This window comes from Gracilinanus agilis, chromosome 6 (assembly GCF_016433145.1).
Source record: "Gracilinanus agilis isolate LMUSP501 chromosome 6, AgileGrace, whole genome shotgun sequence".
Lineage (NCBI taxonomy): Eukaryota > Metazoa > Chordata > Mammalia > Didelphimorphia > Didelphidae > Gracilinanus > Gracilinanus agilis.
The window spans coordinates 55,090,163-55,116,924 of NC_058135.1; the positions used below are offsets into that span (position 1 = coordinate 55,090,163).

A 26,762-nucleotide genomic window follows, 5' to 3' on the forward strand; every position below is an offset into this window, starting at 1 on the left:
GTATCACCTCACACCTAGCAGAGTGGCTAAAATGAAAGAAGGGGAGAGTAATGAATGTTGGAGGGGATGTGGCAAAATTGGGACATTAATGCATTGCTGGTGGAGCTGTGAACTGATCCAGCCATTCTGGCTGGCAATTTGGAATCATGCTCAAAGGGCTATAAAAGAATGCCTGCCCTTTGATACAGCCATGCCATCGTTGGGTTTGTACTCCAAAGAGATCATAGATAAACAGATTTGTACGAAAATATTCATAGTTGTGCTTTTTGTGGTGGCAACAAATTGGAAAAGGAGGGTATGTCCTTCAATTGGGGAATGGCTGAACAAACTGTGGTATATGCGGGTGATGGAATGCTATTGTGCTAAAAGGAATAATAAACTGGAGGAGTTCCAGGCAAACTGGAGAGACCTCTAAGAACTGATGCAGAGTGAGAGGAGCAGAGCCAAAAGAACATTGTACACAGAGACTGATATACTGTGGTAAAATCGAATGTAATGCACCTCTGTACCAGCAGCAATACAATGACCCAGGACAATTCTGAGGGATTTATGGTAAAGACGCTACCCACATTCAAAGGAAGGACTGCAGGAGAGGAAACATATAAGAAAAACAACTGCTTGAACGCATGGGTCGGTGTGGACATGATTGAGGGTGTGGACTTGAAACTACCACACCAATGCAACTACCAACAATTTGGAAATTGGTGTTGATCAAGGACACATGACAAAGCTAGTGGAAATGCGCATCGGCCATGGGTGGGGGGAATGCGGGGGGTGAAGGGGAAAGGAGGAGCATGAATCATGTAACCATGTTAAAAATGAATATTAATAAATGTTTGAAAAAAAATAAAGCAATTATCACAATGCAAAAAAAAAAAAAAAAAAAAAAAACAAGCCACAGAAGTTTAATTTTTAGATATGCCATTAAAACCAAATGACTAAATGAGAGGTTACACTCTTAAAAATACTTTGTTGGAGTTTGTTGCTATATGGTAGGAAGAACACTGACTATAGAGCCTGTTTTCCCTTAATTCCCTCATCTCTAATATGAAGTAATTGTACTGTAGGGTCTCTTAGAGCCCTTTCAATTATAATCCGTGAACACACATTTTAAAGATCTTTCTTTTTGTTTTGGAATCGTTGTTGAGGATGCTATGTGCTAACCTCCAATAAGAATTTTTTATTTTCCTAAAACTGTAAACAGAAGCCCGATACCAGGTTCTTACCTAGGAATTACTGGTTTTCAACCTTTCAAGATTGTGCTAAGGAGCAATCATGCTTTGTATCATCCTCTTGGGATGTATGAGCATGAAGTCAACCATAATTATTAATGAGCTTTTTTTGGCTAGTAATTTGTGGCTAGTAAAAACTAATATTCATAAGCCTATTTTTCCTTTGGCATTTTTATTTTTTTAAGACTTTCACAATAATAATCATTTCCTCTGGAGCATTATGGTTTTTTAAAGTCTTGGCAAGCTGCTTGAGATTTTAAATCAACATAAGTGATTTAAATAATTCTAATTAAGGGATGGCTTTCTGGAAAGGTGGAAAGATTTATTGGGAAATATAAGTGGAATTTAAAAAACTATCAATAAAATTTATTTTATAAAAGGAAAAAATTTTTCTTCACTCTAAGAATATTAGAAACCGATTTTTTGTTATGTGGCTTCCAACAACAAGCTTATGTGCTTTAAACAAGGAGAGAAGCAGGAAACAGAAAAGTGGTAGTCCTCCTTTCATTTACTATTACTTTTGAACTGAATTCTCAAGGGGGGGAGCCTTGCCAAAACTATTCTCAGATGCTAAGCATGCTGAACAAAATTATAAGTGCTCCTTTTGTAAATATCACCTTCCTGCCCTGGGAGGTGATGTCTAACAGATCAGAAATCCCCCATGAGATTTTCAAGGAAAGAAGCACACTATTGAAAAAATCTAAAAGAAAAAAAAAAGGTATTGAGATCTCAGGAGGGAACATTAAATGGATATACAAAACAGAATTCTTAAACTCTAGCTTTCCTTAGCAGTGGAACAAATAGGGAGACTACCTAAATAAATATAACTAAAAATAAAACTAATAAATATATAACTTTCTAAAATTATATAAATAATGTATAATAATTCATGATACATAATAAAATATATAAATAAATATAACTAATAAATAAAAAGGAGGAAGGGGACCAATTCATTCAATATAGAAAAAAGGTGAAAAGAAAGGATCTAGACACAAGGAAAGTGAACACTTAAAAAAAATAACTATAAATATGTGATTTTATATAATTCATGAATGATATAAGAATTACCAAAATAGTTTTCATAAGATTAATTAATTATATAAGTATTAATTTTATATCTAGGAGGCAATGGGGGTTAAGTTGCTATGGCTCACACATCCAGGAAGTGTCTGAGGCCATGCTGGAACCCAGGACCTCCCATCTCTAGATCTGGCTCTTTATCCACAGAACCCACTTGCTGCCCCTATAAATGTTACCTCTTGATCCAAGAGAATGTTGTGAGGGGATAGAGCTCGATGGACCATGCCATGCTGATTCATATACTGCAACCCTTGGAGGACCTCAAATGCAATACATAACACTTTCAAAGGGCTGCAAAGAAACGAACAAAAAGAGACACATTAGTCAGCTCTACATCCATGTGGCACAGTGAGGTGGCTGACAGAAGTGCTTGAAAGGAACACCATGATCTTCTGTTAAAACTGTTCTGAGACACAAATCTTCCTTGGATCATAAAAGCCTGCTGCATTTTCCTCAACAAGAGGTCATCATACGTCCTTGTGGATTCTTGGCTGTCCAACCACTGATTCTGCCCCAACTCCAGAACTCTGGTTTTTGTCCCTCAGTGGTGCCTCAGCCACCCTGTCCTCGTGGGCCTTCCTTTAGGGCCAGGCCTTTTTTCACATCTGGCACACTCCTGTTATCCCTCCATGCCCTCAACCCAGGGCAGCCAGCCTCCTCTTAGTGCTGAGTTCCCCCTAGGGCAGTGACAGCAAACCTATGACAAGGGCGCCGAAGATGGCACACAGAGTACTCTCTGTGGGTACTTGGTCCCCCACCCCCCATATTCCTTACTGGAAAAGCAGAGGGACTCAGATGGACCTGCTCCCCTCCCCTCTGCCAAGTGGCCCAATGGGAATGCATAGCAGGTAAAGTGAGCAGCTCACAGGCGGCAGAGCTGGGAGGGAGCAGAGCACTTGAACCACACCCCTACCCCTCTCTACACTCATGGAGGACATTCTTCACTTCATCTGGCCCTCTGCTCAGCAGCCTAATGGGAGTGCTTTCTCTCTCTCCTGTGTGGGGTGTGCCTGCACTAGGGGGTGGGGCCTGGCACTTGGTCTCTAAAAGGTTTGCCATTGCTGCCCTAGGGTCTCCATTTGGGGTACCTGTTCTGGCTGGCCAGGCTTCATTCCCCTCCTGCCTATGCTTTTACCTCCAGGGTCTTCTCTGCCCTGCCCTAATGTGTGTAACAGCTCCCTCTCCCTCTTTTTTCAATCCTTTTTACAATGTGTCTTTCCTCATTAAAATGGAGGCTCCTCAAGGATAAGAATAGCCTTTTTTGTTACTTGTATTTATATCCCCAGTGCTCAGGACCATGTCTAGCACATAGTAGACATATGTGATTCCTAATTTTTATAGATCCTCATGATTCATTCACCATTGAGTTGAACTTAATTTTCCAAGGGGCCAACCATGTTAGCAAGGAACATCTGCATTTCTCAGGGTTTGGTGCAAGTTAGCCTGGCTGGTTTGGTTTCTCTTTATAAAAATTCTGATTAGGGGGCAGCTGGGTGGCTCAGTGGATTGAGAGCCAGGCCTAGGGACAGGAGGTCCTAGGTTGAAATCTGGCCTCAGACACTTCCCAGCTGTGTGACCCTGGGCAAGTCACTTGACCCCCATTGCCTACCCTTACCACTCTTCTGCCTTGAAGCCAATACATAGTATTGACGCCAAGACGGAAGGTGAGGGCCTCAAAATAAACAAACAAATAAATAAATAAATGGAAATTCTGATTATACCTGACACTTGCTATATAGAAATTAGCCCTGACTTAGTTGCTTCAATTATTCATTAAGTGAATTTTCCTTGCTTTTTCTCCTCGCTGCTTTCACACAGAATCTTATTAGAAAAATGGTTGATAATAAATAAATGGAAATGCCAAATAAGATGGAGTTCTAAAGCCTCTAGTAATATTAAAATGATTAAACATCTCTCTTTTATTTGGGTTATGAATAGAAATTCTAGTTATAATGCAAAGGATGGAGGCAGAACAAGGTCTTTTCCCAGGGCAGTAATTCCCAATATTTAGGGCCATATTCCCAGAATACACACACACACACACACACACACACACACACACACACACACACACACACACATACACACACACACACACGCATGCGTGCGTGTGTGTGCAAGACTAATCCTTAGCACCAATGAAATAGGCAGTATGACATGATATAATAACAAATATATCTCTAGTGGATTTAATATGGTTCATAAATGCAGGCACTGATATAATTAATAAAGTAAAAATTAAATAAGTTAGTGAATTCACAGGGGCTTTTTGCCTTCATTAAATTGTTTCTATTAATAGACACCAACAGCCCAAGTAATTAAAAGTAACATAGTTCCTGCCTTCAGTGTGCATGTTCAGGTTCATAGACCAGGCTTCCTAACTTTTCATATGTTGTATTCTATTTACCTTCTTATCAAAATATTCACTATCTTCTTGATCAATATTCCTTGGTAAACAATTTCTATGGGTTTTTTTGATGGCTCAATGAAACTTTTAAAATAAGATGTGAATTTCACTATAATATTTCTTTTGTTGTTTAGACATTCAATTGTGTCTGATTCTTCATGATTCCATAGATCATGCTGTCCATGGGGTTTTCTTAGAAAAGATACTAGAATGATTTACTATTTCCTTTTACAGTGGATTAAGACAAAGAGAGGATAAATAACTTGTCCAAGGGTTACACAGCTATTAAGTATCTTGAGACCAACTTTGAACTCAGATTTTCCTAACTCTAGGACCAGTGCTCTATCTACTGAGCAACCCAGATGCATCTTATAATATTACTAGAAGAGTTGAATCCTGAGTTCTTTTTTGTTAGGGCCCAATGGATTCTTTCTATTAATTCACTTCAACTTTTCCTTTTCTTTCTTTTTTTTGGTGAAATCTGTAGAGCTTGTTTTGTTCATTTATTAAATTTCTATGTTCAATATCTTTTTTTTTTGTTCTTTTATTTTTTCTGAGCTGTCAACCATCTTGCAATTAATGTAAAGTGCTTTATTCTCCAGGCAAGTCATTGAGTCTACAGGTTTATCAATTCTTTAAATAATAAATGATTTGTCTGTGCCTGTGTTCTGATTTCTTTTCTAGTAAATATCTTGTTAATTAAGTTAACAGAAGATGTCATTTACTTTGAAAATATAAAAGTACTCGATAAGTGATTATTATAGTTTTTATTATATTCTCAAATGCTCTATTTTTTCCTTCTGATTTGGGGGTGCAAGGAAAAAGCATTTCTTAATTTTAGCTTTTCTCACACTATTGTTTAAGTTCTTGTTTAATCTTGTGATTTTTCTCACTAATTTAATTCCTATCTAATTTCTTTGTATTTAGTAATTTGAAGATGTTATCTCAAGATGTCTTACATGACTTCTTTTCCCATCTGCTTTGCTTTTGGGATTTTAACTGTCCAGTTGTTTTAGAGTACTTTTTAGCTGTTTTGGGGTTCTGACTTACTGTTTGTTTTTTTAAAAGTTAATTTAATTTTTCTTGTGTGTTTTTCAAAACTGCTTTTCTTCATTATGGCATATGTGTGCTTTGAAGTGTATATGAGAAGTCATGCTCCCTTTAATCCACTCATCATTTTACCTGGAAAGTCCTATTTCATTCTCAACCCTTTAAATCTGGATTCCAACACTACTACTCAACTAAAATTGCTGTCTTCTATAATTAATGAAGATATTATCCTTTTAATATCATATTCACGAAATTATTACCTATGAACACTGATTTACAAATAACACATTTATTGTAGCTACATTCTCCTCTTCTACCCTTAGCCTGCTTTTTTCAAGTGAAGGGGAAAATGAAAGCAAAATTGGAAACTTCCAAGAATTTGTGGGCCATGAGTGAAAGAGCAGATGAAGCCATGAAAAGCAGAAACATGTTGGGAGCAAATTTCAAAACCTACTTAGATTACTACTTCCCTTCAAACCTAGGCTCTAAATAGCCTTTCACTTATAGCCTATATGATTGAATTTGAGCTTCTCTTCATTAGTCTCCATCTGGATATCCCATTAAGCACTTCAAAATTAACATGTCCAAAGAATTTTTTAACTTTCTCCCTAAACCTAAACCAGAATATCTTAATTTGAATTTTCCAGATATACTATCCAAGAGTCATCTTTGACTCTTCCCTCCTACTTCCCCTCCATAAAAAAATCAGTTACCAAATCTTAATGATTTTACTACCTTAACTTCTCCTGTATCTGTCCCTCTCTCTCCACTAGAAGCTAGGAATTTGGACTTGCAATCAGGAGGACCTGATTTCAAATCCAACCTCAGACACTTATTGTGTGTCTTTGGGCAAGTTGCCATTCTCTGCCTCAGTTTTACCAACTATAAAACAGGAATAATAACAGTAGGGTTGAGGTAAGGACTAAATGAAATACTTGTAAAGCAATTAGTACAATGTCTGGCACATAGTAAGTGTTATATAAATGTTTATTTCTTTCTCTTTTTGGCTGAATTGGGAGAGGGTATTTCCTGTTTTATTATATATGTTACATATATAATCACTTATATTAATTAATTTTTTGTTACTGTAATTTTAAAATAAAAATTTATTATTTATATAACACTGTCTAGAACTCTACTAACTGAATATTCATTTGGATTATTGAGGCTTACAGTAAGTACAGAGCCCAGTACAGAGAATACATTGAATAAAAGTTTATAGACTGAATAACTAGAACAAACATTGGAATTGGGATCAGAAAAAATGTGTTCAAAGCCTGGCAATGCCAGTCATTAGATGTGTACTCTTGGATAATTCAATTAATCTACTTCCACACCTGAATAATGGGTTAAGGGCTGGGAGGTGGCACAATGGATAGAATATTGGGCCTGGAGTCAGGAAGATTCATCTTGATTCTTCCCTCCCCTTCTCCTCCTTCAATACAAAATCAATTGCCAAATCTTATAGATTTTACCACCATATCTTCTCTCATATCTGTACCCTCTCTCCACTAACAACTGAAGCTAGATTTAAACCCAAGAATCCTTGCCCAGATTTCTATTATTGATTGCACCAACCTGTTTCTATGCTTGACATCAACAACTCACTGCTGCCTGTAATTCCAGAACCCCCCCCCCCCCGAAATTATGTAAACAAAAGGCAGGCTAGATCCCATTTAAAAAGCAAAAAAGATAACTTTTTTATCTCTCAGCCTCTCTCACCCTACCCCCCTCCTCTCTCCCCCTGTCCCCTAATGTCTGTCTTAGAATTGATATGAAATATTGGTTCCAAAGCAGAAGAATGGTAAATACTAGGCAAATGGGGTTGAGTAACTAGTTCAGGGTCACACAGCTAGGAAGTGTCTGAGGCCACATTTGAACCCAGGACCTCCTATCTCTAGGTCTAGTTTTCTCTCCTTGCTGCTCTTAATCAAAAAAATTTTCTTTTTAAATTTTATAAATTTAACATTCACATCTAAAGGTTTGTTCTGATAGCCCTTCAGTGACATTGTCAGGTTTCTTTATAGGCTACTCCATTCCATTTTAGCCTTAAGATACATGGTTAAAAATGAAGGAAAATTGAGAAGTTTTTTTAAAAGGTAAAAGTTCAATAACTGAACTAATCTTAACCCAAAAGAGGAATGTGACTCTTTTGCCCATCATGCTTAATTCTGAATAAATGTTGAATTCAACAGTTTTCACCATCATAAGAGTAACAACATGCATTTGAATGTTGCTTTATTTTTACAAAACACTAACTAATCTAAATTTATATAGATGTGATATAACACTTTATGCCAATGAGTACAACCATTCTCATCCCCAATATATGGAGAAGATCCCAACTCTGGGTCGTTTTTACTAGCTGTCTCTCATGTCTTAAATCCCTTCCTCTTTTCCTCTGTTTCTGGCTTTCTTCAAGACTCAGTTCAAACCTTCCCTCCTACAAGAGGCCTTTCCTGGTCCTTGTGAGAGTGCAGGCCTTACAATGCACACATCTACAAAGTACTTTTGCATGCTTTGTCTCTCATCAGATTGAATGTGAGATGCTGGAGGAGAGGAGCCCAGCCAGGTCTTAGCTCAGACGCTGGCCCATAACAAACACTTACTAGATAAATGCCTGTCTCAGGTTGGGTCGGCTTCCTAGTCTTGTTTTTATAAAAAACTTTCTCATACATTATTTTGATCTCATTTGATCCTCCTAAACCTATAATGAAATAGTTAAGGCAGATATACCATGATTTTATTGTTTCAGTCAGGTCTAAGTGAAGTGCCTCAGGTCACAAAGGCAGAAACAGGGTTCAAACTCAAGCCTTCTGACTTCAGATCCAATGTTGTTATAGTTTTTTGTTTTTTTCCAACTCTTGATGAGAGTCTTCTTGGTGAAAGATTAAAAACAAGTTTTGAGGAACTCAACATTTATTGAATTTTACTAAATTTATTATTTGTACTTTCATTTAAATGAAAAATTCATCATCATTTCTCACATATAAACTACAGACTGACTTGGCAGCTTTCTTTTTTTAAATTTAATCCCTTACTTTCTGTCTTGGAAGTGTCTGAGCCAATACTGTGTATTGACTCCAAGGCAGAAGAATGGTATGGGCTAGGCAATGGGAGTTAAGTGACTTGCCCAGGGTCACACAGCTGGGAAGTGTCTGAGGCCGAATTTGAACCTAGGACCTCCCATCTCTGGGCTTGGCTCTCAATGCACTGAGCCACCCTGCTTCCCCCCACCCCCCGCCCCGTGGCTTTCTTTTAAAGGTTGTTCTCATTGAGAGCACTGCAATGTAGTAGTTTCTTTGAAGAGAAAATTATGATTTGAAAAAAGTGAATTTTTTTTATGGGCAGATAGCCAATTCAGTTTTTCATCAAGTTCTCATTTAATTCATTTTACTTTTTATAATCAACTCAATTATCTATAGTGCTAAAGAATAGAAATAAATAAAATCTATTGAAGAAGTCTTTCATTAGTCATAGTTTCAAAGAAATTGTTATAATGTTAATAAATCACAAAATTAAATATTAAGTATTATTAACTTTTCCCACCTTCTCTCTTTTCTAGTGATGCAACAGTGAGACAGCCAAAAGTCCAAAAAAAAAAGAGAAGGGGAAAAAAAGGGAAATAGGCAAATTTTGGCTTTAGATTAAATCCCATGTAATAATAATTATAACAATTTAAATTATAACATTTTAAATAAATAAATTTAATAAAATAATAATAATAATAATAATTTTAAAAACTACTTGGGACTTTCTAAATGCTTGTTTCATGCTGGGATGTTGACTGGGGCCTGGTCATCTTGTTAGCATTTTAAAAATCCTGCCTTAGTTTCTTCACCTATTTATTCTCTTCCTCACTTAACTGTCACTATTATTTTTTAAAATGAAGCATATAAAAAAGGAACTCTTTTTAAAAGAAATTTTGTTTAAAAAAAGGGACTTGTAAAAAAAGAAACATGTAGATTACAAGATTTTTTAAAAAGCCTCAGAAACCATGTTTATCCACAAAATGGATTTTTCTATATTGCGAAGCCTTCCATATTAGTATTAAGCTAGAGAGAGTGTATATGAAACAAATGATGGTATAAACAGAACTAAATCTGTTTTCATAAACATCCTCAAAAGACAAATCAACTGTATAAATAGCGAAATACCAGGCTTGAAAACATATGGGATTTTCAAGCTACTAGTTATGATAGAGATAGTTTGGTATATCTTAGAGCAGAGAGAAACAAGGTTATATTGACAAATATATATAAACAATACTTAATACATAATGTTTAGTATATGTTTGTTGAAAATGATATACTCTTTGAAAAAAATACTTTCCTTAAATTTTAAATTGTTTACAAACAAGAAAAACAAAAAAACCCATACACACGTGTAAAGTTCCAAAGTTTCTGTTTTCATTTGGGATTTAAATGAATCAACTTCAAAGTAAATCATCATAGATTTATATACAAACACTCTAAAAATGAAGATACTTCATATGTTCTTCAAAACTAAAAGCAATTTTCAATTGTGACACTAGAGGACCTCAGCAACACACCAATTCAGTGAGGGCGTCTGCTGTGATAATGTCACTAGGCTTTTAAAGTGAACTTCAGATTTTTTGCTTTATTAAACCAGTCTGGAACAATCAAACATAAGACTGAGTTTTTTTTTTTTCTAATCAGCTAAAGATCAAAACAGAAATAACTGCAGACAAAGCATATGAATTATTTATTTTTAAAATGAATACATATGCTTATTATACCAAGGCATTGGAAATATCTGAAGGAACTCAATATATGAAATTAGAAGTAATTTTATTTTTTTCCCTTCAGTGGCAACTATTACTAATGCTTGTTTACCCAAAAAGATTTAATGATCAATTCTTTACTCTTCCATTCACTAAAGCTGGGATTAAAGAAGATAAATCTTCTGATCTTGAGCCCTTTCATTTTTTTTAAAAGTCTGGCTTCCTCTTAAATTAGTACCCTTAAATAAGAGAAGATTTACTTCACTACCCTTAAAATCGAGAAAGATGATAAAATATTATGTAAACTGTCAGTGTTGGATGAAGTCAACATTAAAAGACAGACACACTAGCATAGAATTAGTTCAAAACTTCTGGGGAAAAAAATAGAATTACCAGGCATGGTGGCACAAGGCTATAACTGCCCTGCTCCTAGGCAGGCTGAGGTTTGGGAATAGCTTCAGCTCAGGGATTCTTAGCTGGAGTGGATCATACTAAGTCTAGCACAAATATGATGAGCCTTGGTTGAATTATTAATTAATTTAGTTTTTTATAATTTAGTTAATAATAATTTCATAAATATTAATTAATTAAAAATTAAGTTAATTTAGCCAATTAAATTGGCTAAAGAAGGGAAAATCAGCTGAATTTGGGAACAGCAGATCAGAGCTGCCATGAGTGGTAGAATTACTACTCATGAGTGGCCACTGTATTTTCAGCCTGGGTGAGAAAGGAAGATCCAATATCCAGGAAAAAAATAGGATTACTGAGAAAGTGGTTCATATCTCTGGCCCAATAATAGGCCTACTGAATATGTACCCCAAGGATATTAATAACAGAATGAATAATTAAAACAACTATTCACAGCAGAACTCATGAGAGCAAAAAAACAGAAGCAAAATTCATGCCCATTGATTGGACAATGGTTAAACAAACTGTGGTCTATATGAATAACTGGATTATTTGCTCTATAAGAAACAACAGGGGCAGCTGGGTAGCTCAGTGGATTGAGAGCCAGGCCTAGAGACAGGAGGTCCTAGGTTCAAATCTGGCCTCAGACACTTACCAGCTGTGTGACACTGGACAAGTCACTTGACCCCCATTGCCTACCCTTACCACTCTTCCACCAAGGAGCCAATACACAGTATTGACTCCAAGATGGAAGGTAAGGGTTTAAAAAAAAAAAAAAAGAAACAACAAATATAAAGACAAGAATATTTTTATGATATAGAATGAATAAATAGTATACATAGCAACCATAGAAATGTCAAGAAAAAATACAACACTAAAGGACATTAGAATGTCAATTAATGTAATGTCCAACCTTAATTTCATACTTCATTGCCTTTGGTAGAAAGGAAACAGATTCTGGCTGTGGAAAGCCACATATTATATCAGACATGGTCAAATGGAATGCTTGGAGCCAAATCATACTGGCTTGGGAAAGCTGATAGTTAAAATTTCAGTGTAAGCATTTATGTCTCAGAAATGGACAAAGTCTACAAATCAAAGTTTGACATTATTTTGTTGACTATCTAGACTTAAAGAAGCAATGTAGAAAATGATAAAAATGCAGAATAAATTTAAAATATAGATTTAAAATATATTTTCCCTCAGAGAACTAGTTATTAAATTTTCCCTACAACTTCCTGGATGTGGATAATGTCAGGATATTTGATTTTGTTTACCTGTTTTATTTGTTTAAGGGAAGGTTCTGGAATTTCTAGGAAGTGACAGTAGTGTCGAAAAAAACAATAAAACAAAAGGTAGAAGAAGGTAATAAATATGTTATTTGCTTTATATATTTTGGATATAATAATTTTTAAACTTATAAGACAAACAAGAAACCCTTGTCCTTTGTTATTAAGAATTTGGTGATATCTAGAATCAAGACAGTCAGAGTTAGAATGAACTGAAGCAGTCCTAAAAGTCCAAGCCACACCTGAAAAATAATCCTCACTATAACCTATCTAACAGATGGCCATAAAGCCTCTGCTTGAAGGCATCCAATGAGGAAGAATTTATTCTACTCTTGGATGGCTCTAATCATTAATAAGTTTTATATGACTGAATAAGTCTCACAATAACTTCAAAGACCCAACTATTTCTGGGTCTGCTCTGTGGGGCCACACAGAAGAAATCTAATCCTTCTTCCACCCAGCAGAGCAGTCAACTTTTTTTTTTTCTAAAATAGCTAATAAAGTCATAGTCTGATAAAAGAAAGTAAAAATGTCACATATGTTTTGGCATAATAAACAAGACAGTGCAGTGATACATACTCAGATAGGAATCATAGGAAGTGGGGAGAACAGGAAAAAGGCAAGGAGCAGATAAAAAGACCCCATTTGTCAGAATTTATAGTGAAAGCAAGTGGCTATAGTCTAACATTTTTTTTTGGGGGGGGATGTACATAAAGTGGATTTCCTCTGAATCTAGATAACTCACTGGGATGGAGTCAGCTACTACTTGCCTGTCTCCTGTTCTCCAAATCACAGAAAACATCAAAGCTTAAACATTATATTGGTCAGAATGGAAGGGAACAAAAGAAAAAACAAAGCTCTTGGGAAAATAAGAATACCATTAAAAAACCACTGAAGAAAGATGAGATGAGAGATCGTAACTGTACATGGTTTCTAGGCATGACCCAAACCATTTGCATTTGGGATCTGAACACATCTTAATGACTTTTTCAAATATTTTGGGTTAGTACAAGCCCAAATATATTTTGTCAAGCCTTTTCCAGATGCATTTCAAAGGAAATTTACACCGTATGTTTCCTATTTGTCCATCCCTAAATCATCTGAAGCTAGTTAGTTTAGCTAGTTAGAGCGTGCTGCTAATGAGGCCAAGGTTGTGGGTTTAATACCTGTATAGACCAGTTAGCTTCACATAGAGAAAAACTGTCCCATAACCACAGACTTCAACCCAATCCCAGTCAGCATCTTAGAAACGGGACACCAGTGGGATTGGGCAAAGACTGTATGTGTAGCTAGGTGGGAGTCTTTGTGCCACTAAAGGCATAATAATTTAAAAGAACACTCGGTTTGGGCAATGGGGCCAAGAATGGCCAATTTCTAACAGGGGCATATGTCACACACACAAAAACACACATATAGGTAAGCCAAGATAGATAAACAGTAACAAACACAGGTAGATAAACATAGAGGTAATAGATATATAGACTGACAAGGCAGTGTGCATATTTATCTATAGCTAGAGAAAACACATATAATAGTACACTCTATCAAGTGGATATTAACAGCCATGCTACCTACAATATTTGGTTAATCATTATTCAAATGAATATTTTAGTTCTTTCATTCTTTCATTTTGTAATGAATAAACTCTAACTTGATTTCAAAACTATCCCCAAACAGCCTGGTTAATAATTAACATGGTTCAGGAAACTGTAAAATGTTAACTTTTTTTTTACATGATTAGCTGGATCGGAGGTGAGATATATTTTGCAAGGAATATAATGACAATTTCCAGACAGTGGTCTTCAAGAATAGTGTTATGATGATGATACAAATTAGTTGGAATTTGTCATCTGCCATCTGATGTAGCTAATGGAATTTTCTATCCATAGGCAATTCTTCAACTTAGACTCCATGATGAATCTCCTTCGTGAGAATGAAGAATACCATTAGAGGGCTTATTTTTATTCCTCACTTGCTATAATTAAAGATCAGAGAGTCACTGAACAAGGTTATTGCTGTTACTACAGTTTTCAAGGAATCTAGAATAATTCTGATGTCTGAATGGAAGGAATCTAGTTGTGTATAAAAAGGCTTGAATAAAGTAGTTGTTTAACGTTGTATACAGTTGGCCATTGATTCACCTTGATTCGAATGCTTTTTAGAAGAAAATAATCAATAAGCCTAAATAAAACAGTGGAATTTTATATTTTCTACTTCAAATCAATTGATGATAAATATATAGTCTGCTATAAATTATCATTTGTAAGACCTCCATCTGATCCCCAATTATTATTGAAGAAACCTTCAGTATTTGTATAGATTATTCTCATAAAACATTTATATAAGGGGAAAGACAGGCATATTAGCAGTTGACATTCTCTTAGCTTTTCTTCTCTTTATATGAATAAGGTCCATCCAAAATTTTTTCTACAGAAATTATATCTTCTACTCCTTCAAATATTTGTGAATCAATCCTGCAATGTTCTCACAATTTGCAATGCTTTTAGTACAGATTTCCTCTGTGTAAATTTGGAATATTCATTCCAATTTTCTTATTTTATTCTCTTTAGTATGCCTTCCTCTTGTTAGTGCCCTCTGGATGGGGATGTTAGAGTCTAACTGGTAAATCTGTTGTCCATGATGATGAAAAAAAGTGTTATAAAAATATCTGAAGAGCTTTTCCATTTTTCTCATGGTGGTTGGTCTATCTTTATCCTTAAATGCTCTGTGGAGAATGAAATTTAGTTGGCACTTTCATCAAGTTTTCTGTAAACAATTTTTGCCCTACAATATTTCTAACTATTTTATGAGATATACTTCTCATAATCATCCAGCAATCTTCTCCATAAGATTCTACATAAGAGTTTAAACTCTAAATTGGTGTTGATTATGGCAGCCTTATCTCTTCCATGGGCATGTGAGTTATACATCTGATGATTAGGGCAATTTTTAGGTTCTTTTGGCCTCCTTCTTCTGATATAAAATTTTTGAAGACTCTATGTCTTTATTTCTGACCATTTCCCAGTTTTTATCATTGGTAATATATTTAAAGATGGAATTATTTTAATTGCATATCATAACATGAAGCTTCTTTCCTTATTCTTGATCCATATTTTCTAATATATTTCTTGCTGTCTTTACATATAAACAAACAGTTTTGCACTGAAATCACTGCATATTCCTGCATATGTTTATTTAATTTGAAAGATCTTATAGAATTCTTTACAGACATGCATTACTTCTTCAATTTCTGCAACATGTTAGGATATAAGCTGCATTTATTTTCATGGTGGTATTTTTGCAAATCTAATCAACACTAAACTATAAGAAGACCATATGTCTCAAGAAAGGACATTTCTTGCTGCCTTCATATAACACAATAAATCCAACTCAGCTAATTCTTTTACTTCCCTCTCTATTTTTTTTAAACCCTTAACTTTGGTGTATTGGCTCCTAAGTAGAAGAGTGTTAAGGGTGGGCATTGGGGGTCAAGTGTCTTGTCCAGGGCCACACAGCTGGGAAGTGTCTGAGGCCGGCTTTGAACCCAGGACCTCCCGTCTCTAGGCCTGGCTCTTAATCCACTGAGCTACCCAGCTGCCCCCACTTCCCTCTCTAAAAAGAAGCTATGAAACCCTCTTCCATTTGATGGAGCTTTCTTCTAGTTTTATTTATAACAAGAGTTACATGATTAATATAATTTAGTAGCACTAGGTCAGGAATTCTTAACCAGGGATGTGCTGGTAACAACCTGCTCTCCAGGGAGAAAAAAGATGTATTCACAACACACTTTTCAGTTTTATTTGCATTATTAGCATCTTCTTCATCACTGTCTTAAGTTGAGACAATCAAAAATGCAACAAAGCTCTGACTTAGAGCATTTGTCTATTTTCAAAGTGTAAATAAATGCTCACCACTGGTTCCAGGGCATTATTTATTCACTTTGTATTATGAACTCCTTTACCAATATAGTTAACCCTTCTTACAGAATATATTAAAATATGTCAGAGTACAGAAGAAATAAATTCCATTGAAATCAATTATCAGAATATTAAAAAATTTAAAAAACCAAGTTCATAGTCCTCAAATGAAGAAACCTTGTGGAAGACCTCACATTTATATTACTAACAACTAAGTTAAAGTTAACAGACAGAATAAAAATTGCATGATTCTTTGTATTCTAAGAAATAATGAATAGCAAAATGAATTGGAAAATATATAATTATTGCGATATATCATTACTAGACTTCATTTGAATACTCAAAAGTGCCTAAAGCAAGATGAACAAAGAAGAGGAATCAATAAATACACATTAATTGCCAGAACTTTTTGTGGCAATGATACTCATCATACAGGAATTTAACAAATGTTTCCACTGTGCATGTTTTAAAGTTCTTTCCACATATGGCTTCTCTCTCTCCCTCAATTATATTATAAAGTTTTCAAGGGCAAGGATCATATATCTGCTGTCTCTTTCATAACTTCTTGTACCCTTTATGAATTCGGTGCTTGCAATACTATGGGAATGTACATCATCACACACAAAAGGCTAAGTCAATAACAGATACTCTTCCACACAATGAACTGGCTACTCGTTGATTGTTAAGGACTGCTTAAAAACCTAGTCATCTCATTCAAACCAAGCACAAACTAAAAGTGATGAGTTGGATGCAAATGTACCTTACAAATTTTTGCTTGTGTTTATTGCAGTGCCACCACCTGTGCCAGGAAAGAGTTAGTGGCAGTCATGAAGTAGTAACCTTACTTACTTAGAGTAGAACGATCAAATACCTTAAATGTTGGCAGGAAATCCAAGAAAAGTCTTCAGATTGCAAGAAAGACTTAGGAAAGAAGTGAGAAGCCAGAGATGGAAATACATATAGGGGTTCTAAATTCTTTGCATACATGGCAAATGAAGCCACACCAACCCCTTCTACAAAAAGTCTATGATATTTCTTAGCTCCAATTGACAAGTCAAAACATCCATAAAGTTAGCAATCCAGGGAGGAAGTACTTCCACATTATACAAGTTCAAGATGTTTTTTCACCTTATAAAAACCTGATCACTCACTCAAAAATGTTCCCGTTGATCTAAAACTTTCCATATTTGGTATCTGCCTGAGGTGAAATTTTTAAGTAGAGGAAACATAGATGAGAACTACTTAGCTACTGTTTGATTTTGGAAAATGTGAAAGCTGGGAAGATAACAAAGTTATCTGCTGCTTAGTAACGCTCTAATAATAATAATAAAATGGTTGTGTTTCTGGTTATCTTTGAGATCAGATTTCTCCTTACCTAACACCTCACTATAACTGTGATCAAATGGGACAAAGTTTCTAATGATTCCCAGATTTAATTCCAGAAGTTTGAGGCAGGATATTTTCAGTGAAGAATTGATGTCTGTGGGACTCCTGGTCAGATGGATCAATAATAGTCTAGCAACTTTTAAAAGGGCCAGAGACTGGAGCTTGATAAGCAGAGATGAAGAAATTTCCTTCTTGAAGAGAGTTGAAGAAACTAAATGATTTACCCAGGATCACATTCCAGGATAAGCCAGAGGCACGACATGATCACAGACTCTGAGGCCAATTCTCTTTCTGCCCTGCTTAGATGCCTCTTACGTTAGAACAATATTTAAATTGTTATCTTTTCTAATTGGTTGAAGTAACATGAAGTATAATTTTACTTCTACTATTTCCTCTAAAATTTTTAATAAATCATCTTATTATAATTTTGTCTTATTATTGGTAAATGTATAGGAGGTTGGTAAAGCTTTAATGGGTTAATATTATTGGTGGAGGTTGATAAAAGTTACATAGATCAGTTTGGTAAACCAACAGCACTATTTATTACAGAGGAGAAGTTTGGATAGGAGTAGGAGGTAGGAAAATAGGATAATATATCTTATTATTCTTACACTATGTCTTAAAGTTTAAAACCTAAATCTAAAATCTCTAAAAACTCTATATCTAATAATCTTGCCTGACAAAGCAGGCCTAATCTGGCCTACTCTGTCTAATCTAATATTTAATTTCTCTATCTTAACTATGCTAATTAATAAAATCTTATTCAACCTCCTTAGCCAAGTATCAGAAATTCAAAGTGTCAGTGGTGAGAACTGCACGTCACAGGGACACAGACGGTGCTCCTGCACCCTCAAGTTCTGATGAGAAGAGCCCTTAGGGTCAGGCCCTTCTTCTTGAAGACATTGAGAAGAAAACCCCTCAGAGGTAAGACTTCTTTCTTCATATATAAATTCCAACTCTCGACAGCCAACTGACAGATATACCTGACAGACAGCACACTGACATAGAAACCCCAGACACTCTGCTCCCTGGAAAGACAGAGAAAATGGAGTCAAGCTTAACTGAAAATCTCTGCTTTGTAGTCTGCCTCTTAAAGAGATGGTGTGAGATCATATACATTCTGCTCTTAAAGAGTCAGAATAAGATTTATGTAACTTCCTCTAACCCAGGAATTCTGCTCATAAGGAGATAGAGTGAAAGTTAAATAAATTCCTTATAATAGTCCCAAGCCTTTATGCAAAGAATTTGATGATAACAATTTAAAAATGACAATAAAAGCATTTTAAAGTTTTTAAATTCAGGATGTATAATAGTCTTTCCTGAAAGACTAAGATGATTATTTATGAATATTACTCTTGATATTGGTTTTTAAATATGTAAATTACTACACTGTATATTATTAATTCATTCCTGACATTTCAAAATTCACTGGTGTACAAGAAAACCACATCTATCTATCTATAGTCATGTCCAGCAAAGCCAAAAACTAAAGTTCAATTATGCCTAAAGGTCAGATATTTTGGAGCGGGTTATTATGAGATTAACAGCTACTCACAGCCAATTTTTTTATTATTACTATGACATAGACTTATTAGCCTAAGAGTTGTGAGACTAGGAATATTTACTACTGAGCTCTCACTCCAAAGTAACCAAGGTTCAAAGCTTTAAATGTGGAATGTGGCTAATTCTCAAAGGAGTACAAAAAATTGGGAAATTAGTTTTCCAACTTGAATACTAGATAACTTTCCTTTCTCAGCATAAAATTAATTTGATAAGATCAAAATACATATGGAAAGTGGAGTCTAGTGGTTTGAGGTTTAGATATGGAGCCAACAGCCTCTGCCACTGATTTGCTATGCTTGAATAAGTGTTCCAATTCACGGTACCTCAGTTTGCTCATTTCTAAAATGAGAAATAACATGCTTCTATCTACTGCCCAGGGCCTAGCACAGTATTCTGTATAGAGGAAGCAGTTATTGCTATTTAATTGAATCAGATAAAAGTTCATGTTTAAATGCATACTGTTTTCATTTAATTATTTATTTTAATTTAACTTTAAAAACCTGTTTCTGTAAATTCTTGATATAAATAGGATGATCTAGGCTTTTCAATTCTGCATATAATAAATAGAAAGTCAAAATCAAGGGATTAATTTATACTAGTAGGTAAATGACAGCATCTGGAGTGCAGGAAGGAAAGGGTTCCAATGTGAAGAATAAAGGATGTGAGAGCTCTAACTAGCTCTCAAAAACCACCATGGAGACTCAAAAAGGTACCCAGTCAGAGATGTACCCCTAGGCCTCACCCTAGAGTAATAGACAATGGGGATGAAACCTGATTTACACAGCATGCAATATTCTTGTCAGGGAGGGAAAGTACAAACACACAGATGTCTTTCTTGTCCTCTTTCCCAGGGGCAATACCCTGGGGGAAAGGAAAAAGGACATGTTCATATCAAGGAAGTCTCCTGGAAATTTCAGCAATGCTACCATGTCCTTCTGAATGCCAGAGATTCAGTTAGTTTAGTGAACAAGTATATAAGAAGTGTACAGTACATTCTAGTCATTGTTCTTTGAAATAAGAGAATATTCTAAATAAAAGATGATAAAAAGAAGACAAAGAACTGTCTATATGTTCAGGGAGCTTACTTTCTTACAGGGAAGACAACATAAGTAACTAGATACTGTTATGTGGATTTTTGAAGAACTGGGGGAACCTCCTTTTTAAAATCTCTAGATCCCCTCCAGTGAATGGTTTATATCCTTTAACATGTATAATCCCAGCATCCGGTTGTACTATTGTTCGGTCTGTAATAGGAAGTATTGTTACAGGAGCTGACTCTGCCCCTGCAACTTCTTGCTTTTCTGGGTTGTCTTTTTTAATCTCTTGTTGTTTTTCACCCCCTTTCTTAGTTGTGACCGTGCTTTCTATGATGTCCAACTGCATAACTGTCCTAGCATCAAGTTCTTTCCCTTCCCTTATTTGTTTGTTAATTTCTATTAGTGTTTTCATATACTCTAACATTTTTTCCATAGCCAGGTCAGTAACTTTAGTGTTTCCAAAAGTAAAAGCCAGTATCTTTCTTAAAATCATTAGGGCTCCATATCCAGTGGCAGTCATGGCTATGCCTGTTGGTACATAAGCCAATGCCTCTCCAACTGTAGTTGTTAGCCATAGATAAGTGTCATAAAATTCTATTACTGACCTAAAAAATTGGGGAACAGTGACAAACCAAAATGTAGCACAGGTTTGCCAAATCCCATAAATTAAAGCAGCAGAGCACCCCAAGGTAACAATTGCTCTGTTTAACATGTTGGCTATCTTATCTCTTCTCCACTAGGTCCTATAGTACAAATCCTAGGCTGGCTGGCCAAAACTGTTATGATGATAATAACAGATAGTTTGGAGAAGCAGATAAATGTTTTCAGGGCCAAATAGAGCTTTAAGTCAAGAGCCAGAGATTGACAGGCTACAGTGAGGAAAGGGGGGGGGGGTAAAACACTCCTGGCTCTCAAACCCCTCCCCCTCTAACTGCTTCTACTTCAGTTGGTAATGAAGACAGGAATAGGATTCTTCTGGTAAGTTTCTCTTATGGCTGAAACCCCAATAATGTTTCTTTCTTAAATTTATATTCCTCTCAGGTCAGTTAGAAGAGATATATAGAAATTATTTATATAACTGTTGAGGACAGAGGAGATCTTAAACTGGCAGCCAACAGGATTCAACCCAAATGTACAGACTGAATTGTAAGTATCTTCTCAAATAATTATCAGGCACAGACTTGAAGGTAAAAAGTTATATTAAGAATTAACAAGGATGGGCAAGAGACATGAATAGGCAATTTTCAGGTAAAGAAATCAAAAGTATCAATAAGCACATGAGAAAGTGTTCCAAATCTCTAATAATTAGAGAAATGCAAATCAAAACAACTCTGAGGTATCACCTCACACCTAGCAGATTGGCTAAAATGAAAGAAGGGGAGAGTAATGAATGCTGGAGGGGATGTGGCAAAATTGGGACATTAATGCATTGCTGGTGGAGCTGTGAACTGATCCAGCCATTCTGGCTGGCAATTTGGAATCATGCTCAAAGGGCTATAAAAGAATGCCTTCCCTTTGATCCAGCCATACCATTGCTGGGTTTGTACCCCAAAGAGATCATAGATAAACAGACTTGTACGAAAATATTTATAGCTGTGCTTTATGTGGTGGCAACAAATTGGAAAAGGAGGGTATGTCCTTCAATTGGGGAATGGCTGAACAAACTGTGGTATCTGCTGGTGATGGAATACTATTGTGCTAAAAGGAATAATAAACTGGAGAAGTTCCAGGCAAACTGGAGAGACCTCTGGGAACTGATGCAGAGCGAAAGGAGCAGAGCCAGAAGAACTCTATACACAGAGACTGATATACTGTGGTAAAATTGAATGTAATGGACCTCTGTACCAGCAGCAATACAATGACCCAGGACAATTCTGAGGGATTTATGGTAAAGAAAGCTACCCACATTCAGAGGAAGGACTGCAGGAGAGGAAACATATAAGAAAAACAACTGCTTGAATGCATGGGTCGGGGTGGACATGATTGAGGGTGTGGACTTGAAACTACCACACCAATGCAACTACCAACAATTTGGAAATTGGTCTTGATCAAGGACACATGACAAAACTAGTGGAAATGTGCATCGGCCATGGGTGGGGGGGTGTAGGGGGGGGTTGAAGGGGAAAGGTGGAGCATGAATCATGTAACCATGTTAAAAATGAATATTAATAAATGTTAAAAAAATACTGTAAGGGAGAATAATAAATTAGGGGTTTGCAACTTTGCAACCATAGCAAAAAGGTTTGCAAAAGGGTCTGGTCACATGCATGGAACTGAAGGGGCAATTCCAGAATCTGGGGAACATAGGGACCAAAGACAGTTGAGAGTGCATCTGTGCCTGTTTGAGCAAGAGAGTGGAGAGTCTACTTAACTATGGCAGTTTGTATGAGGAGACTTGCTTTCTTGATACCCAGAGATCCTACAGTCTAACCAGTGAGAAGAACTGAGATCTGGTCATTTCCTGTTCCAGTTAACATCTCCCAGACATCTTCGTTAGCTCCTAATTCCTGACTCTGAGGGGTTTCTTGACTAAGAGTGAGTGAGAAACAGACCCTGAAAGAACCTCTGTCTTTGGACCAGAGGCCTACAGCCATCTTTGCATCTGAAGAAGTTCATCAAGATAAACAGTTCTACTCTGATGAACTTGTACCGTGACTATATTTAATTTGAGGACCAGGCAGCTCAGTTTAGATAGTTAGTCTGGGTTTTAGAGAGATTGGAGTAGAAAGTGAAGCTTGAAGAAAAAGAAGGTGGCTTCATGAGAGATGTAGAACAGAGGGAGGAATATCTAGCTTTTAGAGTTAGGGACTTCCTTTACCTTGGTCCTCCATCATCTTCTGTTAATTTACTATAAATAAACCTACTTTACTGTTTAAAAAGAAAGTCAGATAGTGTTGTGCCCTAGAGTGACTTTCAAACCTACTCAGGTTTGGAGAGTAAGTTTCTCTGGATAGTAACAATAACAACTATATACAACTCCAGTGAGTCATCGTACTAACCTATTTCAGTTGCCTATTTCAGTTCACTATTTCAATACTGAAATGAATATTTTAGAATATTATTAAACAAAAACATTAAAAATAGATCGAGTATGAAAATGTGTAAAACTCTGAAATAATTACTTATTTTATCAGCCAGATATAATGGATAATTCCATAATTTTAGATGAGGAGGTTTGGCTCAGAACCAGTTAGATTCTCTTCTACCTTTGAGGTAGTTTTGGAGAGAATTAAGCTGGGATACACAAGAGATTTGGCCCTGCCTTGAGATTTTTTAGAGAGGTGAAATGAATATTTTCTGAGAGAAGGTAAAGTCAGTTTGCTGGGTATTTTATGTGTTTGTGTGTGTGTATATATATTTTACTCTATATAAAAAGATTTATAAGGATGTTTGGGTACTCTATGGATAAAATGACAATAATGTTTCTGATACAGGGAAGGCTTCCCTATTCATATGATGTCTTGGAATAAAAATCTTTACTGGATATAGCTGCTATAGAATTTAGTCGAATAACAGAGCTTGATTCTTGCCCTATCTAGAAAAAGTAATGGAAGGAAGTCATAATGAATAAGCAGTAATAGTTGGTCACCTCCCTACGGCCCCATTTTACTCCTTGGATGTGCCAGTCTACCACCCTGTGCCTACTGGTTCATCTCCCTGGAAGAATGTGTGACCATCTTCATTGGGCCCTAGAGCAAGAAGGGCAAATTCTAAAGCAGTGGCTGAAGCTGCACACACCTGCTTCTTCTACAGAAAAGCTATTAGTTTGTCATTGAAGGTGGAGGGCTGTTTCATAGACAATACCAGAGCACTGTGCAGCATTATTTGGACAGAAGACCGCAGGAAGTCATCTATCCCCACAGATTCAGGTTCTGTACATGTAACATGGGGACTCTAATACCAGGAGCACCTTCTTTTACCAGGACTGGCATTCAAGAAGGGAACTTCCACATGAAGCATTCTCTATGTTAAAAAAGTCTCAGATCTAAAACCCTGTTTTTCTCCTCCAGAAGGGAAGAAGAATATCTACTTCGTAGGGTTATGGGGGTTTGAAAATCTTCAAGTACAGCATCTTCCATTGTTATCTTAGTACAAAGCCATTTCCTAACTGATTTTGGTATTAGAAGCACATAGCTGAAAAACCAGAAGGGACCTCAGGGCCATCTTTTTATACAGAGCAGAGATCATACCACCAATGAATTAGAAAGACCAATGAATTGGAAATTGTCTATTATTTGTTTAACATGGCACCTGGCACAGAATAAGCACCTAGTACAATGCTGGTTGACTTAGTAATAGATCTTGAGTATTCTTTCAAGGGTTCTTAAAGAACTTGCTGGAGTTCCAGCACTCTGAGGTCAATTATGGTACCTTGCTGGAGCAGGCTGGGAGAATCTAAGCCTGCAGACCTGGAGCTGAAAGGAACCTGAGAGGCCATGTAGTACAATCTCTTCATTTTTCAAATTAAAAAACTGAGGCTTAGCGATGGGGCCAAAGTGGTAGTAAAGTAAAAGGCTGGGAATGATAGAAAGGTCTGATGACTCCATTAGTCAACAAGCACTCTGCTAGATGGGGTGTTGTTTAGTCATCTCATGACCCCATTTGGGGTTTTATTGGCAACGATACTTGAGTGCTTAGCTATTTCCTTCTACAGCTCCATTTTACAGATGAGGAAACTGAGGCTAAAAGGGTTAAGTGACTTGCTCAGGGTCACTCAGCTGGTAAGTGTCTGAGGCTGGATTTGAACTCAGATCTAGCTGGTACTCTATCCATTATATCCTCTAGCTACTAGGTGGTAGGGATGCAAATACAAAAGAATGTACATTCCCTGTCTGTAAGTTTGTAATTTATTAGTAAATACTGACTGAAGTAGCTAAGTTGCATAGTAGAGAAGAGGTCTGGAATAAGAGAGTCTCTTCATGAATCTAAATTTGTCATCTGACACTCACTAGCAGTGTAATCCTGGGCAAGTCACTTAACTCTCAGTTTCCTCCTCAATAAAATGAGCTGTAGAAGAAAATGATAAACCATACCCAGTATCTTTGCCAAGAAAGCCCAAATAGGATCACAAAGAGTCAGACACAGCTAAAAACAACTGAACAAATTACTGTCTATTACTCACTGGTTGCTGTAATGATAGGAAAGTTCTGATCATTGGCAATGTTTAATATTTAAATATTCCATTGCGCCAATAAAAGTGTTGAAATATTTTCCTACAGAATAACTTCTGCACAAGCTCCCTGGCATGTGGGTAATTTTTCCAAATTGACTTGAGGTCAATCAAGACCAAGAAGATCTAAGAGATATATTCATTTCCAACAATTCCTTAGTTTAAAGAGAAAAATCGCCCTAAAATTTTATTGATCTAGTTCTAGTTAAGTGTGAAAACTCAAGTCAGAGACTTCTTGCTGGTTTCAATGTTTATTCAGCTGTAATTCTTTTGAATTAAGGTGCCTTAACATTATTTGCATCAACTACTCAATGTGAGTATTTTCAACGATTTCCTGAAAGGAAATTATTGATTATTTCCTTTTTTTCTCTTTTGTTTTCCATAGGGATAGATAATAACACTGAACTGTACAATTTATGGTGTCTCCCTTCCAATCAATTCTGCTCCAAAGCACCAAATATTTACCAGTTAGTTTCTTAAAGTTTTCCCTTGTTATTGGAACCAGAAGGAATTAATTTACTTAATCAGGGGCAAAGGAGTGAGTAAATTAGAAAAATGCAGTTATAGTTGACCACTGGGTTATATGCTGCTTTAAAGAAAAAAAAAAGGCAGTTTAAATAACAAAAAATCATTCTCAAAATGTAAGGTTACCATTATACTCAACTCAGTCTACAAATATTTCCTTTTCAAAGTCTATCACTCTTGCCTTTTGGGATGAAATGAGAAAATAGAAGAAAAACAGAAGAATTCTGTTTGCTTTTTAGAATAAGAATTATTTTTAAAAGTATTAGTGGTTTATATGTTCCTGCAAAGGCACATTATAGCCCCTTTGAGCCATAATTTTTCTTTTAAACTCAATAATTCAGGAATTAAAGACAAGCATATGTAACAACGCAGTAACTTTTCTGGAATTAGGCTTTAATTTCAACCAAATTGGCTGGTTGTTGTCCTTTGACTTGAAGAAGACCAAAATGACATCACTGGTGATGTCTTCTTCTTCTTTTTTTTTTTTTTAAACCCTTGTACTTCGGTGTATTGTCTCATAGGTGGAAGACTGGTAAGGGTGGGCAATGGGGGTCAAGTGACTTGCCCAGGGTCACACAGCTGGGAATTGGCTGAGGCCGGGTTTGAACCTAGGACCTCCTGTCTCTCACTCCACTGAGCTACCCAGCTGCCCCTGGTGATGTCTTCTGACTAGAGTATAAACTGGATTTAAATGAAACAGACTTGACTGAAGTCATCTGCCTCACTCTTTCTTGAGCAGTCATCAAAATCCAGTGGCAAGGCAAAAGTCAAGATGGCTGGCCATGGCTTGGGATGCAGTGGATGACCTTAGCATCTTCTATGTCTGATCAAGGTGCTCCACAACGCATGATTCTGCCATCTTCACAGCCAGTGCAACACACTGTTCTTATCTATCCCTTCTGCCAGATGAAGTCTTTCCATGCAGATGGTAACTTTAATCCATCCCCAGGA

The 26,762-nt window shown here is 36.2% G+C and overlaps 1 protein-coding gene across 1 annotated transcript in view; it reads right to left on the reverse strand.

Annotated features, from left to right (window-relative positions):
• TBCK (TBC1 domain containing kinase) overlaps positions 1-26,762 on the reverse strand; it is a 262,360-nt gene that overhangs the window by 199,171 nt on the left and 36,427 nt on the right. Inside the window, exon 4 of the mRNA XM_044681636.1 lies at positions 2,492-2,606. Coding sequence (XP_044537571.1) covers positions 2,492-2,606 — 115 coding nt within the window. The remainder of the gene's footprint in view (positions 1-2,491; positions 2,607-26,762) is intronic.